Source organism: Bidens hawaiensis, unplaced genomic scaffold, assembly GCF_021521415.1.
Source record: "Bidens hawaiensis isolate Kalapana, Puna unplaced genomic scaffold, B.hawaiensis_p1.1 tig00031509_1, whole genome shotgun sequence".
Lineage (NCBI taxonomy): Eukaryota > Viridiplantae > Streptophyta > Magnoliopsida > Asterales > Asteraceae > Bidens > Bidens hawaiensis.
In genome coordinates, this window is record NW_027495325.1 from 23,231 (window position 1) to 41,709 (window position 18,479).

Here is an 18,479-nt window from a genome sequence, read left to right on the forward strand (position 1 = left end):
ACAAACTCCTTGTGTTCGATACCCGCTTGCCACTATCTAATTAGTTGTAATCGGTTTATTTTTGAGTGAGTCTTCGACCTCACGTCAACACATTCAGTTTTGGTACCGTTAGTTACAACGGGCAAAATTTGGCGAAAATCACCATAAAAAACAACAACCTTACCTCCAAAAAGTGCTTCGGAAGTATTTGCAGAATCACCATTCATAACATCGTTTAAAGTTCTGTCTAAAGCTTCAAAAGCATGCTTATGAATCATTGGTTCTTCATCCCAAATTATCAAGCTTGTCTTTTTAATAACTCATAGACGTCGGTATTTCCTTTAACCTAATTATTAGAAAAAAGAAAAAAATATATATATAACGTAGCCTATTTAAAGTAAATTTATATTCGAATAACAAATAAAACAATCTATAATAAAAAAACTATTAATATTAAAAGTACCAAAAAGTATTTTGTAATATTACCGGACATATGGAATCTTCGGTCAAATTAATGGGTATCAAAAATCTCGAATGTGCTGTTCTTCCACCCTCCAACAGCAAAGAAGCTATAACGCTTGAAGCAACATTCAACACAACGTCTCCCTTTGACCTTATAGATGCAGATAATGTCTTCCATAAATAAGTTTTTCCAGTACCACCGTAACCATAAACAAAAAACACGCCACGTTTTTTATCAACCAAAGTGTTCATTATTTCATTATAAACCCCTCTGTTCATCGGTTAACGAATCAAATAGATTATTAAATTCGTTATTCATGGTCTCGGTATCATATGAAAGCTCTTCCACCATCAACGGATTAGTTGCTCTTAAAATTGTTTCTATATCTTGAAAAGGCATTTGTTGATGTCTTCTAAGACTTGAGTTGTTGCAAATGAAAAAAATTTCAATTTACAGGAGTGCTAAGTTTTTTAGCTGCTCTTCATTAAGAATCAAACCTGAAATAAATATAATAACCAACTAAAATTAATATAATATAAAAATTTGTTGATGTTAGATATTTGGAATATTTGAAAATATTAAAAAAAACATAAATCGTACCAGGGTTGTTTTGATCTTTTTGTTGTTTGTATAGAATACCGTCAACTAAAAGTTGCCAAGTACTTTCCCAAACAAAATGAGGTCTAGATAAACTATAAGTAATCAACATTGTAGCAAATAACTTCCTTAAATAATATCCGGTAGAAGTGTGACTTGCTTCTTCAATTGCTTCTATGTATTCCTAATCATCATCTAAAAGACCTCTCTTGTAACATGCATCTCGAAAAGTTTCACACACAACTCCATCAACTGTTCGAATATCTTCAAAACATTTAGGCCATTTACCCTTATTTAATAATATTCTTAGATAGTAAGCTTCGTCGAATGCGGCTGGAACAGCATGAACTCTACCGATTGCAAAACCCCTTCGCCGAGGTTCCCATTTACAATCTTGTTTTTTCCAAACATACTTTGATGGAAACTCAGCGTATGTGAGAGTCTTTGCAAGGTCATACTTCTTATTACATTCAAACCAACTGGTAAACATGGAAGAAGCATTAGTTGTTTTGTTTAAAATATCTTCAATATCTTCATTAGCACCATATATTACCTGCTGTTCACCGGGTAAATGAAAAGCAAGCCTCATAACAGACGGAAACCTATAATGCACGTCAAATGCGAATATCCTCCATGCAGCCTCGCATGCAGACACATATCTGCAATCATAAAACGCTTTGATTTCATCTAAATTAGGATCTTGGTTATCACCATTGTTATTTTGTACAAGCGAAATTGTTGCTCGGTCTGGACCCTTATTAATGTATTTAAACAAATACTTTATATATCCATCTTGATTGCACCACTCAACGTTAACATGTGCTTGAAATTTTTTTAATAGAGTCTTGTTGTATGGAACGACAGTTCTATTATCCATCATTATATCTGACTTAACAACATATTGACCGTTATCTCTTCTTTTGTATACCGGAAAACCATTTGAATCAACAGTTGTTTCATCATTAAATATTTTAGGAAAATATTTGGAGCATCTTTTGTTTACCATGCAGGTGTACTTCGGGTTAGCATCACCACATGGACCGTGAATCATATGATCAGATATAAGCTTGTATAGGTCTGGATCACGGTCTTTGTTTGGGATCTCAGCAGAAATAAATTTATCTACATATTTTGGATTATGAATCTTGCTACCCGGATGCAAAAATATGCAAATATGAGCGTGCGGTAGACCCCTTTTTTTAAACTCTATCGTGTAAACAACTGCAATAAAGATAATAAAAGTAAATATTCAATAACATATAAATATTATTAACATTTATAACATACAAGTATGTCTTCTATTATAATTGTATATTCATAAAATTAAATAAAACTACCTGCTTGAACCCTTCCAAACAAAGACTTATCCTTCACCAATTTAATCATTACATCAAGCTTGAGCTTGAAAAGCCGACATAATATATCAGGTCTATCTTCCGAGTTTAACTTTGTATCCTTAAGAAATCTTTTAACTTCTGGCCAATTGGGATTACATGTTATGGTTATGAAAAAATTGGGTTACCCGAACCATCTACAAAAACACATAGCGTCTAGATAATTTTGCATCATATATCTTGCACCGCCAGTAAATGAAGATGGTAGAATAACACGTTGACCAGCCATTGAAACATTAGTATTTCCAACAGCTTGCATACCTCGTAAACTTTTGTAAGTATCGCACCTAAGTTCATGTTTTTTGCCGCGTATAAAATGTAATCTTTGAGCCTCAATCATCTTACATTTATCAACTAAAATTTGCTGAAACAAACGCCTACCATTTAACATGGTTGAAAACGTATTTGGCCTATCTTGAATACGATAAGCAAAAAACTCACGCATTGTAACCTTCTTGCGTGCTGCGGTTGATGAAGACGAAACATTCTTATGAAGTATATTAACCAGATAACCATCCTCACCAAAAGGATGAAATAACGGGTATTGAAGAGATGTATGATGGATGAAGTATGTTAACCTGATAACCATCCGCAACTTCAAATCTAGTTGTGGGTTTTCTTCAAAACAATCTCGTACTATTCGATAAGCTTGGACCAAATGATTATATTAATCTAACATTTTCTTCAAATAATTAATAATATGCTTTTCTTGGTCATCGACCTTTGAATTATTTTCACTGCCCATAAAAAAATATATAGTTTGATTAAATACAATAAAAATTAAACTAAAACAAAAATATGATAACTAGAAGAATATAGTTAAAATATTTACCCAAATACACGTTGACGATTTGAAATCTCGTTTTCCGTGTCATAAATGTAAAGTTGAGAAAATTGTGCTTTACGTCCATCTAACGGTAAAAGACTTCCTAAACAATGATAGTTTTCACCGCTAAGTCGAAACGTATAAGGCGCATTGCCTCTATTTATTGAATGGTAAATCTTTCCTCCCATAGACGTAAACGAAAATATCGAATTGAAACGTCTAATGTTTTTCAAGAAGTATTTACTGATAGCGCTTTCACCACGAAATAATTGAAGATAACTTTCATCTGGTTGTCTAACATCGGGAAGTTCGACTTTTCCATTATAACAACAAAGGGAAAAAGCTCCTTCTTCATTAGTACTACTTGGTCTGTTAACTTCGGCTTTCCATAACAATGCATTGCAACTTGGACACATAACTGATTGATTTCCATGATCAACATATTCTACACATTAATATATCATGATATGTAGTTACTTAGTGTAGATAAACACATTATAATTGATTGAAATAAAAATAGAAAATATATATTATACCTAATGATATTCCTTTATAAACATCTAAAACATTTTGATAACCAACAAATGTAGCACGTTCACTTAAATCAGCCATAGGTATAGGTACTATAGGAGTTCTTTTTCTTGACCTTCTACGAAAGGTCCTAGATGACTCAGGAATATCATCAACAACAGAAGACACGTTTGATCCTTCGTGAACATTACTTCCAAATAGACGACCTGCTAATAATTAAATAAATAAAAGTTATTATAAAGGTAGTAAAAATAATTCCGACAAATACACATTTCAAAAAATTAGACGACCATTAACATGTAAGTTTTTCATTTATTTAAAAAAACTAAAAAAAATGAGAATAATACTTATAAGGAAAACGGAATATACCTGAAGAGGTATTTTGTAGACGACTTTTGTTATGTCAACTGAAGCAGTTCTTTTGGCATCTAAAATTGATCTTCTTTCTTTCCTTTTGGACGCAGCAGAGATCACAAATGGTGTACATGTTTCAAGATTTTGAAATTAAAGGTAAGAATATCAATATTTAAGACTAAGCAAGTGTTTTAAAACCGATAAATAAATTTAAAGAGTATATGTAGTTGTGTGAAATTTTTTTAAATACTTACCGTTGTTTACTACATTTGAAGAGTATAAATTTGAAGTTGTTGATGGAGACACATTCTCCTTATTAGATTGTAAACGCGTTACTTGTGTTGATGAGGGAATATTTCGCAAAGTGTCGAAGATCCGATTAACTGTATCATTTTACATATTAAACATAAACATGAGAAAGAATAACTGATACCCAAAATATATAGTGAACAACATTTTATTAACATACCAGGGACACAAGAATTTAAGGAGGAATGTGTTGTATGCGGATTAGAATTTGCAAGAGAAGATAAATGGTGGATATTATTTTCGGAACATAAGAACCACCTGAATTAAACAGAGTAAAATTTAGTTTTCATTTCCAAAATGTTTTACTAAAAAATAATAATGTATTAAAGTTTACATACTCGGGATTTGGTTTGCGTTGTAATTTGAAAACTGATTTCCGTTTAAATGATATGGTAGCGTGACAATCGGTGTTGCTTGATAATCCATGTAATTGGTATTATTGGAAATGGTAGACAATGGTAAATGTTGACTTTGGCCTAAATTTATACATATTAAAAATTAATAAATTAGCATTATTGGTTACTTAAAAAGAAATATAAACCATATATAAGTGCTTAAAAACGTATAACGAAAACACAAAATACCTGAGGAGTTCTTCTGTAGACCATGACCGTTTAAAAATCGCGAAGGTATTTGGGTTAAAAATGAAAATATAAAGAATATATACATAAAAAATGAAGGATCAAAGTTGTAACTATTCTTTAATTTTACAAAAGTTAATTAAAATTAAGGGGTAAATGTTGTAAATATTTTGAAAAAATATGGAATGCACGTGAGTTTTTATGCTAAAAAGACTATTTTGTCCTTCTTTCAACTTGTACCATATGCTTGAAACTTTGTAAATTACTTAAAATCACCATCTTAATTTGCCCGAAATTGAGGACGACCGAAATTGACTTGGGATGAGAGGATTAGGCATGATTTGATAGACCTAAACCTCTCCGAGGACATGGTTGAGGATAGGAATTCGTGGAGAAGTAGAATTAAAGTTAAGGATTTTTAGAGAGAATTGAATACCTTAGGGCTTAGACTTAACTTATTTAGGTCACATACCATAATGGTATTTCCTTTACATATATTATTATTATTATTATTATAATTATTATTAGCTTTTATATAGCTGTTAAACTGTGATCTTATTATTAATATTATTATTATTAGTAGTAGTAGTTTATATATAACTGTTAAACTTTGATTTCCTTTATTTTGCTTCATACACATATACTTAGAGCCGAGGGTCTCTCTGGAAGCCACCTCTTTATTCCTTTGGATAGAGGTACGGTGTGCCTACATCCCACCCTCCCCAGACCCTACTTATAGCTTTGCTGTCGGTGGGATTTTACTGGGCATGATTGATTGATTGATATAACAGTTAATGATAGGATTGATAACATGATATACTATTGACTTTCTTGATTTGGATGACAGATATATATACACACATCACTGCGTTCAAACTTGTAGTCATATCTACTAAAAGATATATATATATATATATATATATATATATATATATATATATATATATATATATATATATATATATATGATGCAGTTTCTCATGCAATCACGTTGGGATTAAACACAAGAATAAAAGCTGGAACTTATTTGTATATAAAACTCAAAAGAAATCAATCCCTCAGCAAAGAAAATAACCAGAGTATTTAAAGGCAAACCCAAAAGCTAAATAAAAGGAAACACAATCATAAGTAAATTCAAATACTCAATAAAAATAAAAACTTTAAAAGAATTAAATGTTCCAGCTTGTTCTGCAAGTCACCAGCCAACCCCCTCCCCTAGTCTGGGCCTTCCTGTTCCATGTGTACGCATGGGCCTATTGGGCTTCGACTTGGGCCTGCTGAATCGACCTGGCCCAATGGGCTAACATGGACCGGACCATTGATTGCATCATTCTCCCCCTCTTCGAAGAGACTCGTCCTCGAGTCGAACGGGTCATCCATTTCTGGCACATAAGGAGACAAGTCGGATATATTAAAAGTAGCAAAAACATTATAATGGCCTGGCAAATCAATTTTGTATGCGTTGTCATTGATCTTTGCTAACACCTTGAATGGACCATCTGCACGCAGTTGTAAAGTTGTAACTTACTCTCACGACCACCCGGAAAACGATCTTTTCTAAGATGTATCCAGACAAGATCACCCTCCTTAAACACAACCTTTCTCCGCTTTAAATTCGCCCAACGTTGATAAACAATATTGTTATTGGCAATTTGCTCACGGACCTGCTAGTGTATCAACTTGATTTGCGCAGCTCTATCTTCGCCTTCTGCACTGAAGTATTCTGTTGCGGGCAATGGGGCAAGGTCCAACGGTGTAAATGGATTACGCCCATAAACGATCAAGAAAGGACTCATACCGTAGACCTGTGAGTAGACCGATTGTAAGCAAACTCGGCTTGTGGAAGAACTAAATCCCATTGTTTCGGATTAGACCGATTGTAAGCAAACTCGGCTTGTGGAAGAACTAAACATATATATATATATGTTTAAGTTCAAGAGAGAAATGATCTTAGTGCAAGAAATGTGAGAAATAATTCCAACCAATCACATATTTTCTTTTCTATTTTCAATTTATTTAATTAGAAGAGTGTATTAGTAAATTATCAAGTTTTGTTATTTTGGTAACTAATAAATGTTAATAGGAAGTTACTTATAATTATTATTTTTATTTTGTTATATTTAATTACCATTGTTAATTCTTGAATTTTTACAAAACTAAATTATTGTTATGTCAACGTTATCAAAATAATTTGAATCACCAGATTTAATATTTTCAAATAATAATATTTGTCCTACACAACGAACGATGTCAAATTCCATTTTTATTATTTAAATCACAACTAACTACTACATAAAGTATTGCCCATGCATATATATTAACGGAAGAATTAATTTTTTTATAAAAGAGAAAAACACCTACACTTATTCGATGACGATGATGATAATAATAATAAAACTAATAATAATATTAGTAATAATTAATTTATGATGATTATTTGATAAATATACGTGATAAATTAATAACAACAAAACAAGTTAATCACAATGGTTAAAAAGACCGTATCCCACTTTCTTGGCATGTGCAAGATATAAATGTAGGAACATATTATAGTTGTGTATTAACATTGTGTAGTTTTAAATTACAATATGTAGGAAAAATGGACAGATGTGTACGAAGAATTTGAAGAGACGTGGGAAAAACTTGAAGACGTGTAGGAACAATTTATAGATGAGTAGGAAGTAATTGTAACGATGTAGGAAGAACTTGACGTCGTGTAGTGAGAATTTATTGATATGTATTAAAAACTAAAAAGTTGTTAGAAGAACTTGAAGATGTATAAGAAAAAAAATGATTATGTAGGAAGAAATTGAAGGTATAGGAATAAGTTTTTGTAGGTATGTTAATTGATAATAAAAAAAGATATGCTTTGATGGTTATTAAGAAGATTATGCGTTGATAAATGTAGATAAGTTGAGTTGAAAAAAATGTATTTGGATAGAGAAAAATTCTGTTTAGGACAAAATCAAGAAAGAGAAGAAAAAAATTATAACTTTTTATATTTCTTAATTATTATAATTTAATTAATTATATTTATCAGAGAGTTTATACCTACACCATTCGATAATCTCCAAATATTAAAGATTTTGGGGATCACAACTTCTTGAAACTCATATTTTTAAGGGTGATATAATTTGAGTTAATTTAGGCATGAATCATCAATAGGAAGCATATAAATACATAAAGCTTTTTCTTAATTTGACTTATACACACAGATGACACTAGCATGAATGACCTCTTTGACTATAAGCAAGTTTCTTAATTTAACATGGCAACGAAATTACAAGACACCTTTTATAATTAAAAGTAATTAATGCTAGTTACCAATATTTACAAATTTGCCATAACTAATATAAGTCATTGATTAATTTAATCAATGGTCACAATTCAATTCTTATACTTCTTGCATTAAAATAACTTCTCTCCTGAACCATCCCTTATATATATATATATATATATATATATATATATCGTGTGAATAACCCGAAAAACCAGGTTTAGGTATTTTAAATTAAAACAAAAACAATATTAAAAATACCCACAAAATAAAAACAAATGTGTTGTTCGAAAACAATCCAATACTAAATAACCGTTATGAAAATTATACATCCAATAAGTAACAGAATATGGTTCAACAACTTTATTAAACATCCAAAATAAACATCTAATAACTCATGTAAGGCCCCGTTCCCGGTAGCCTTATTTGGCGTTGGATTTACTCATAAACACAGTTTTAAATATCAGAGTTAATTAAAACTTTCGCGGAATAAATAAAAGTCAATCATTCGTTACAAACATTCAGCATTTGTCTTTAAACCATAACACATAAATTAGATTATTAAAGCATCATGACAAATCTTCCTTCGATGTCAGTCCCTTCAATTCATGCCATGTGTTTGTAACCACCATGGTTGGTCGGGGTTTGATCTTATATGGACTGAGTAGCTTCGGGTTGTCCATATTTGAGCTATGGTGGTCCTTAAGGTCGTTTTTTGTTGATTAAACACCTGAATAAAGCTAGATCTAGATTCAAACGGCTCATACGTCATCACGGGGCTACAGTGTCAGGTTCTAATATGTTGGGTCAGCTGAGATAAATGATTTCTTACCTTCGTTTGGTCTCGAATCGTTGAACGAAATAGAGTAGAGAGTGTTTGGCTTAAGTGTATGTTTTGATGGTATATGCTAAGGTGTAAAATGGATGGAGATGGAAAATATTAGGGTTTAAAGAGTATTTATACTCCTTAAGCCCATGGACCTTAGGCCCATCTTCATCTTAGTCCATCATCCTTTCATATTTATTATATTATTATTTCTCTACTAACTTAAAATAATTCCTCCGACGTAAATAATATATTTTATTATTATTTTAGAAATTTCGGGATGTTACAACTCATCAATAACAAATCAATATCAAATTAAACTATGTTCAATAACTTAACATAATATGGTTTATAATTAGAATAACATAACAGTCCAATTAAGCCTAATTTAGAGGGATACATGTTAGTCATATGAGGTAGAATTAAATTATAAGATTCATGGTAATAAATCTTAAATATATAATTAGGAAAGAAAAACGCAATGCTTGATTATCTAATTTAAAATCATAATAAAATAGAAAAACCGTCAAATTTAGCTTAATTTTAAGGGATACCTTTTATTCAATTTTGTCCATTTGAATTATAAAATTCATACTCAATGAAAATACATAGATAATTAGAAAACAAAAACTTATTGTTTGACTATCTAATATAAAATTATAAGTAAAATAAAAAAACTGTCAAATTTAGGCTAAATTTGAGGGATACCATATAATCAATTTAGTGCATTTAAATTATAATATTCATGGTAATATATATATATATATATATATATATAAAATTAGGAAACAAAAGTTAATGTTTGACTATCTAATATAAAATCATCGCTTATCGCTTATAAACATTACACGATCCTTAAAAAAACATATCATCTAAAAAAATAACTTTTGTAAAAAAATACGTTGAACATGTAATTTATCATGTAAGTAAGAACATACGAAATTATATGGCAACATAAAATATTATTCACTACGGTAGTACATACTAAAAAATGCAGTTAACGTTCTAAAATAATACATAACTTATTTAAAACTATATATAATTGGATTTATGGTAACTCCTTATATATTTAAAACCACCAATATTATGTATTGAATATGAATATTGTGTCATGAATTGAAATGAATAAAAAATCTGCTTAAAAAACTGTAAAACTCTTCGTAGTGAAATTACTACTAAAATATAAATAGTTTAGTGGTGCACATTTGAGTAACAAATCCACAAATTGATCTACTAAATGGTTGAGTGAGTTAATGTTATTTGAGTTTTACACAAATGATAAGTTACAAATCCGCATTTAATGATAAGTTAAAAGAATTTCACACAAAAATGATATGTTGCAAATCCACATTTAATGATGAGTTTGAATCCAGACCTAACGATTTTTAGTTAGAATTTATATGGAATCACCCCATATAATGAAATAATTAATTTCTTATTATTTCCTAATAAATGAAACTACCATATGTGTAAATATAAATTGAATATTAATTCTTGAAACGATCGACATAAATTATTAATTTTAGTAACGGATAACTAAATTATGTAGTTGTAAAACATAGTACATGCGTTAATTGTTTTTTAGTAAATATATTATGTTACAGTTCCCATGGTTATAAATAAAATACAAGCTTCAATTAACAACATAACATACCCATCCAACAATCTAGCAATAACATTATGTTCATATTATATTGTTGTTCACTAACAAACATTGCATATATTAATATTAAAGTTATACGAAAACACACATAAACAATATATATATATATATATATATATATATATATATATATATATATATATATATATATAACGTGTGAATAATCGGAAAAAATCAGGTTTAGGTATTTTAGATTAATACAAAAACAATAATAAAAATACCCACGAAATAAAAACAAATGTGCTGTTAAAAAACAATCCAATACTAAATGGAAAACATCAAACAAAATGTGTAGGTAAGGTTATTATTCAACATCGCCATCATCATATAGAGGAAAAAATGGTTAAGTATGAGAATCTTGCAGAATTGTCATCTTTGTCATCTACAAAATACATAATGGTTTTATGGCATCTAATATTCATGTTCATGTAAAGCATGTATTTGTAAAAAAAAAAAATCAAAGAACACCAACCATTCCAATATAAGCAAAACTGGTTGTATGTGCTCATCCTTGAGTCCGTGTTCGACGTTTTGTAATGGAAATACTTCAAGATTATGTGACGTAGGATTTAAGGGTGTTGCAACATACACATTATCAACACCAAAATTAATGTGTTCAATACCATTAGTGCTACAGACATGCAATACTAAGTCATAGTAATGTTTGGTATCAAATACTATATAATCATTGGTTCTTAAGTTAACATGGCGGGCAACCTTAGACTATCTAGTAGTAAATCCACGTCTATTAGTATTGGGTATAGATGTTAACAGGACATCCCATGACATTCCATAGACAGTAGTTAAAACTAATTTGTAATATTGGTTTAAGGTATAGTATGTCGTTAGTTGATCATCCCTCGATACCTATTCATTTATTGAGAAATACTTAACAAAAGTAATAGAAATTACATAAATACTTAGAAATATAATTAAAATATAGCAATTGTTAAAACTATACTAACCATATAGTTTAAAGTAGGGTAGTCAACAAATGATTCAAAAACTCAAAAATTCATATGTGGTTTTTGAGGCACACATATAAAGTTACATCGATTTTGTTTCATTGGTATAAATACCAAATAGTCACCAAATTTAGAGTCTGTATCATTAATTAGTAGCTCCAAGTTGGATATGAAAACATAATTAATAATTACCTTCAACTAATTGAACTTTAACAACCCATTCGTCCCATAATCGTTCAATAAGAACACAATGAACATGAGATGTATGTGGAAATATTTGGAAACATGCATCAAAGGGTGTTACACCCCAACCAAAGGCGACGGAACATGCCGGGATGCAACGTGATTGAACAAATACACAAGACACTATTTAAAGTGACAATATTTAAACAACTCATTTCATTTCATAAATCAATAAACAACACATCTCGTCATACAAACAAATTGAATACAAGTAACAATTATATTGTTCGTTTTACTAATATCCTAATAGTCTTGGTAACGTTTTTCGTCAAGTCCTCGAGTCAACAAAAGTCAAACCTGTAACATTTCATAAAATAAAGTTTGTCAACGCAAAGGTTGGTGAGCAATTCATAAGTTTGAGCATATAAGTATATAGTAAGAAAAGCCACAATCTTGTATACAAAACAACAAATAAATAGCAATAATTTGGATAATATGAGGTCGCTAATAAGAATACATTAGCGGCACTGTCTATAAGAGTATACCAAATAGATTCGGATTTCATGAGGTCGTTAATAAGAATACATTAACGGCACCATGCTATAAGAGAATACCAGATAGATCACGGATTTATGTATCAACCTTCCAAAAGCGATAAACACATAAGCATATAAACATATAAGCATAGAACACCAAATCGAGCATCTATTTAAGTAAAGTATACAATAACGTTTGTGGTTTAAGACTCAAGTATAAAGCAATTTAATTTGAATAAGTATGAAATGTCTCCCCAAAACAAAAAATGGAAAACGGAGTATGAAAGTACTCACGTTCAAATAATAAACTTGAAATGTTGGTAATTTGAAGATTTTCCGGAACGACGGATTTAACGTATGGAGTCTAAATAAAAGAAAATCTTGGATTTAGAAAGGTTGTCTTGAAGATCTTTAAATAAAACAATTGTTGCGAAAAGTAAACAATTAAAGTTCAAGGTTTAAAATGTAACTATTTAAGAATTTATAATAATAACCCTTTAAAATGTAAGTTTGCTCGAAACCGGGTTAAAGTATCTATAGTTAACCTATGTTAAGTAATAAGATGGGAAAAATGCAAAGATGCAAGTTCCTTTGGGATAAAGATAATAAAACGGGTCTTTAACGAGTGTTTCGGGTTGTTGGTTCGGGTCTTGATAATTGGTCAAACCCAAGGTCAACTTTCCAAAATAATGAATGTTATGAGGTAACTCAATAAAACTTATTAAGACTTAACCAAGTATGTAGTTCTATTGTTTTAGAACTGACAACGCACGTTAAGAGAGTGTTCGGTTTTGTCGGTCTAAACTATGTTATGAGATAAAGTTGGATTCAACAATTCCAAGTACTTAAGAAAATAATTAAAATCAGTTTGTAAACTCTTTTTAAAGAAATATACAAGTCTTGATAGCAAAAAACACACTTGTGTGTATTAAGCGAGTAAAAATCGGATTGGTTCGGTTTCCATCTCACAATACGTTCCTTGATGATCTCCACATGCCCAAATAACCAAGAACTTGTATAAATGAATTTCGAAACTTAAATTTAACATAAAGCATGTTAAAAACAATTATTTAACAAAACTAGTAACAAGTTCGGTTCACGGTTTGGACTATTTACGGTTAAACCGAGGTTAGTCTCTACAAACCCCCACCATGGAACTTCATAAATATGACAAACAAACTAAAAAAAGAGCATAAGTTAAACAAGATTAATATGTGCATCAAGTTATATAAGTGTATATATATCAACGACCACGAAAGTCCTACATGAAGACTTGCCTTACGAAGTCCGAAGCTTAACCAACCGGAGTCGGAGAAGCAACTACCAAAGGTAACAAGGGGTGTGTATTATATATATGTTGTGCCACCATAAACAAGTATTAATAAGACTACATAAGCTAAATAGAATGAAAGATTAAACTTGGTTTGACATTTGGAAGTCAAATCTTCAAGAACGCATAAATAACAACCTTGAATCTATGGAGAATTTAGAGAGAATTTGGAGATGTAGCAAGTGTAAAAATGAAGGAGATGGGTGTGTATATATAGGGTAAGGGTCAAAGCTTCTTTACAAGGTTCTCTTTCTTGTTTATATATAAATGGGTTGGTTAAACAAACAAGCAAAGCACAAAACAACAAACAAAATCCGTAATATATGTGCAGAGTTGACTAGGCGTCACGCGACGGCCTCCTTGCCCCTGGCCGCGCGGCGTGCCGGGGGGTGGGGGGGGTGGGGCTGGTCCAGCTTGTCTAGCGTGGTTCGTGTCGCGTTCAGAAGTTCGTTTTTGATGTTTTTTGCTCGTTTTAAATGCGTTTTCGAATCCGTAAAAGAGGTTTTTTTTTCAAATTGAACAAATGGAAATGTTTTGGTAATATAAAAATCCAATTTTTATATATCATGAGTTTCGGGATATAAATCGGGTTGGTTTACGTGATAAACGAATACATAAACGAATACAAATAGAACCTCTGAAATTGACGGATATCACAAAGGGTAATATCTATTTGTTAAAAGAAATCATACAAAAAATAATATTAACTTGATCAATACTTGTGTTTTAATTTTGGATAATAATAGTATAGTATATCATAAAAGATGCTTGAAGTACCGTTAGTTCTAAAGACGAATCATAAAATATAAAAGCCAGGATAATCCATCTAAAAGACATTTAAAATGTTTAATGTTAAAGAAATAAGAGTAGTAGATGTATGATTATGAGTAATGAATTTACATATAAAAAACATTAGAAAATAGTTTTGAAAGAATTCTTAAAACGAAATTTGATTGTCAGAAACCTTTTTGTTTACAATCATATAATTAGTTAACATATTACTTAACATAACATCAGAAATAAAAATGACATACCTTTTACTTTCTAACTATCGGAATGGAGGAATACAAAAGTTAAAAGGTAAAAAATTTGAATTTATTAAAAATATTAATGCTATAATGGGAATTGGAATTATAATAGGAGAATAGAATTAATTACGGCACAATGTAAGCCTATAATCTAATTAATTGAGTCATTTAATAATTTATTTTGTTGTCAAGAAAAATAGAGAGGCCGTTGATATAAATGAAAATATTAGTATTAGACCAATAGAAAGAGGGTATGTGAACACAAACTCAATTAATTTAATAGTATAGGTAGATTTTATTATAAAGTTAATGGCAAATGATGGTTAGTGTAACTGATTTCCATTGACTACTCATGAGTCATGAGTGCTAGTTGTGCCTCAAATGGAAAGTACCAAGAAATTTTGATTGTTCATAACAAATGTGTTATCAACGGAGCTTTTTTCTGATTGTTTTCCATTGATATAATCTACTAACTGTCAATAGTTATAGCTACAACTTACAACAGTTAACCATTAGCCACCAACTAAAATGTTTGTGATGGTTCATCTCACTTCATCCCTAAAATAAGGAAGGTTATAAACCCGATTTCGATACACTTATTTTATAACAGATATACACATTTGTCCTTGTATTCTCTATGAGTTATCCAATTGAACTTATACAAGTACTAACAAATAACTCAATTGAAAAGTGATATTTGCACGATTCATTGAAGATATCTAAATTAGGGACAAACTCTGTATTGAAAATTCCAGTACCAATTTTCTTAAAATTTTGAAACAGGTACCGAAGATGTTAGGTTCGATACGGATACCGAAAGCAAAATTTGGGAAAAATCAGTGTTGAACCATACGGGTACTAAAAACTCAAAACATTGGTACCAATTCGGTACCGGTATTAATTTGGTTTCAATACCTATACCTGTTTGCTCATTCTCTAATCCACACTACCAATACCTGCACAAGGTAAACTTATGTCTTTTAAAACGGTAACTTTCTTTTTGTGTTTAGGCCAAAACACTCTTTAATTTGGAGAGCCATGTAACCCATGTTGCTCAACTCTAGCATGTTTTCAGAGTTTCACTTGACCGTTCCCGGGGGAACAATACCGCCGGCTACCCCTCGTGCCACCACAAGAGGAGAACACTCAGGCGTAACACACGGTGTGACAAAAAACCCGTGTGGGATCTGTATCCGAACTTACAACCTTACAAGACCTAATTCAAAATAACATAACTGTAGATCAAATTTGAATATTCAATGAAAACCCCAAAACTACTACCACTATGCGGATGAGTTAATAATTATTTCATGATTCTTTTCTTTTATATTTGTAAGAAGATATAGATAAAACCAATAAATAATATTTGAAATTGTATGGACATAATAATCGTATGAGTATGAAGAATAAGATGATGGACTATGTGTCATAATACAGAGTCAAAGCTGACTGAGGTGGTGTTTGTTTTTTCCTAAAATCACTTATTCACCTCTTTTGTCTGCGTCACGCAGACCACGCGCAGACGTTAAGCTCTGCAGCGTGTTTGATTTTTAAAAGACATTTCATTTAAAAACGTCTGCGCGCCCTCTTCTCCTAGAAGTGTTGCCCTAGTCACTTCTCACCTCTTCTTATTTTCATTATCAACAACACTAGCAGACCTCCACCCTCCTCCTTCTCTACCCCAACCCTAGCTGACTCCACCATCGCCGCCGCCGCCGGCCTTCCTCCTTCACCACCGCCGGCTATCTCCAAAGATCCGTCGCAGTCCGCCTCTCTCTCTCTCTATCCAAAGTTCCGCTGCCTCTCTCTCTCTCTCTCCAACACAGATCTGTCGCCGTCTCTTTCTCTCTCCAACAGGTTATCTAATTACCTTTTGTTTTAACTTTGTTAGATTATGTTATTGTTAGTTTTTTGTTAACTTTGAGTTAATAAGTTTTCTCCGTCGCCGACTATTTTTTGGATTCCAACTTGTATCTCTTTCACATAATAATAATAATAATAATAATAATAATAATAATAATAATAATAATAATAATAATAATAATAAACATATGAACAGACAGTCTGATTAGTGAATCTGTGAATTGATTATTGCAATCTAACAATTGGCTTTGGATGCTTGGTTTCTTTCTGGGTTGTGTTTCTTCCTTTTATTTAGATTATGTTATTGTTAGTTTTTTATTAAATTTGTTAGATTATGTTAGATTTTGTAAAGTTTTAATCTTTAAATTCCATATGTTTCCATCTCTTTCCAGTTTCGTTTTTTTAAATTAAATTGTTGATGGTTTTTTGTTTTCTTGATTCAGATTTCGTTTTGGTGTGGCTAATTCTGTATATACCAGTTAGATTAAGTTCTACAGGTGATTAAGAAAGCGTGCAGTTATGATTACGTACGAATGAGGGCAACACGGTGTCTATATGTTTTAAAATCACCCGACCTTGTGAGTAGTTTATATATTTATATGCTCTGTTTAGTACATTATATGTTTGAACTATCAAGTTGGGTTTGTTGTTCGGGTTTTGGTCCGGGTGTATGGTTTTTGGGTTTAGTTATAATGAAAAAAAAGCGTTCAAGTTGTTCGGTTTCTGCGTTCAAATATAATTAAAAAAAAGTGTTCGGGTCATACGGTTTCGGGCTTACATGAACTAATAAAAAGATGATTAGTTTTTTTTGGTGTTCAAAAGTAAGAATAAATGTTTGGGTTAGGGGTTGGGTTAGCTTGGGTCGTGTTTGGGTTAGTTTGCGTCATGTTGTTTGGTTTTTGTTTGCGTTAGTTCGGGTTATTTTGGTTTGTTTGGGTTATTATAACTTGTATTTATTTATTGGTTTGTTTATTTAGATTTGGCAAGACTTGACAATGGCTACACTGATGGAACTTGACGATTTGATTATGAGAATAATGCTGGAATTTATAGATTGTTTGTAAGACCTAATGATTCTCATACATGTTAATCTTGGATTATGTATTTTGATATTGTGAGTATTTTTAATTATGGATAATTTGTATTTTTTGGTATAAAATTTGGATTTATGTATTAATTGTTGTTGGATAATTTGTGTTTTTGGTATAAGTTATACATTAAATGTATTAGTAGTCTGCAGATGTTGAAAAACAAACAGTCTTCTTCTTACAGACTGCAGAGGTTTGGTCCACCTCTTTTGCTACAGAAGTCTGCAGATGTGGTTCGCAGACTGCAGACGTTTTACCCCTTAAAAAACAATCAGCACCTGAGTCTCTCAAAGGTACATCCATTTCCCATAAGAACAAACCGTACACATTCATCAAACCCTAACTCAATTAATCGATCAAAATCACATCCTAATTTAATCGCCTACTCAACTCACTGGTAGTAAGTAATCAATCAATCCTCCATCTACACTTGCACCAATTCATTCATTCATTCATTCGAGTAATCACCTTAACATCGCTACGGTTTTAATTATTGACGATCCGATTGTTGTGTTTAGGTATGATTAGGATTTAGTTAGTGTCACCTAGGGTTTTGTACTTTTATTGCTTTGTTATTATCATCGATTGATTGCGAATAATGGTTAACTTTAAGTTTTGATTAATTTTACTGTTTTGAGAGGTTTTAAAGTGATGAAGTACTCGATAACCTAAGGTATCTGGTTTCT

General features: G+C 31.1%; 1 protein-coding gene across 1 annotated transcript; it reads right to left on the reverse strand.

Annotated features, from left to right (window-relative positions):
- Nucleotides 1-1,223: 1,223 nt before the first annotated feature.
- Nucleotides 1,224-6,414, reverse strand: LOC143582259 (uncharacterized). Its single transcript, XM_077064865.1, has 10 exons — nucleotides 6,351-6,414; nucleotides 4,788-4,929; nucleotides 4,614-4,711; nucleotides 4,399-4,527; nucleotides 3,796-3,996; nucleotides 3,266-3,704; nucleotides 3,111-3,170; nucleotides 2,620-3,011; nucleotides 2,377-2,514; nucleotides 1,224-2,260 (listed from the first exon to the last, which is right to left on the reverse strand). The coding sequence occupies exons 1-10, from the start codon at nucleotides 6,412-6,414 to the stop codon at nucleotides 1,224-1,226; spliced, it is 2,700 nt and encodes an 899-aa protein (XP_076920980.1).
- Nucleotides 6,415-18,479: the final 12,065 nt, after the last annotated feature.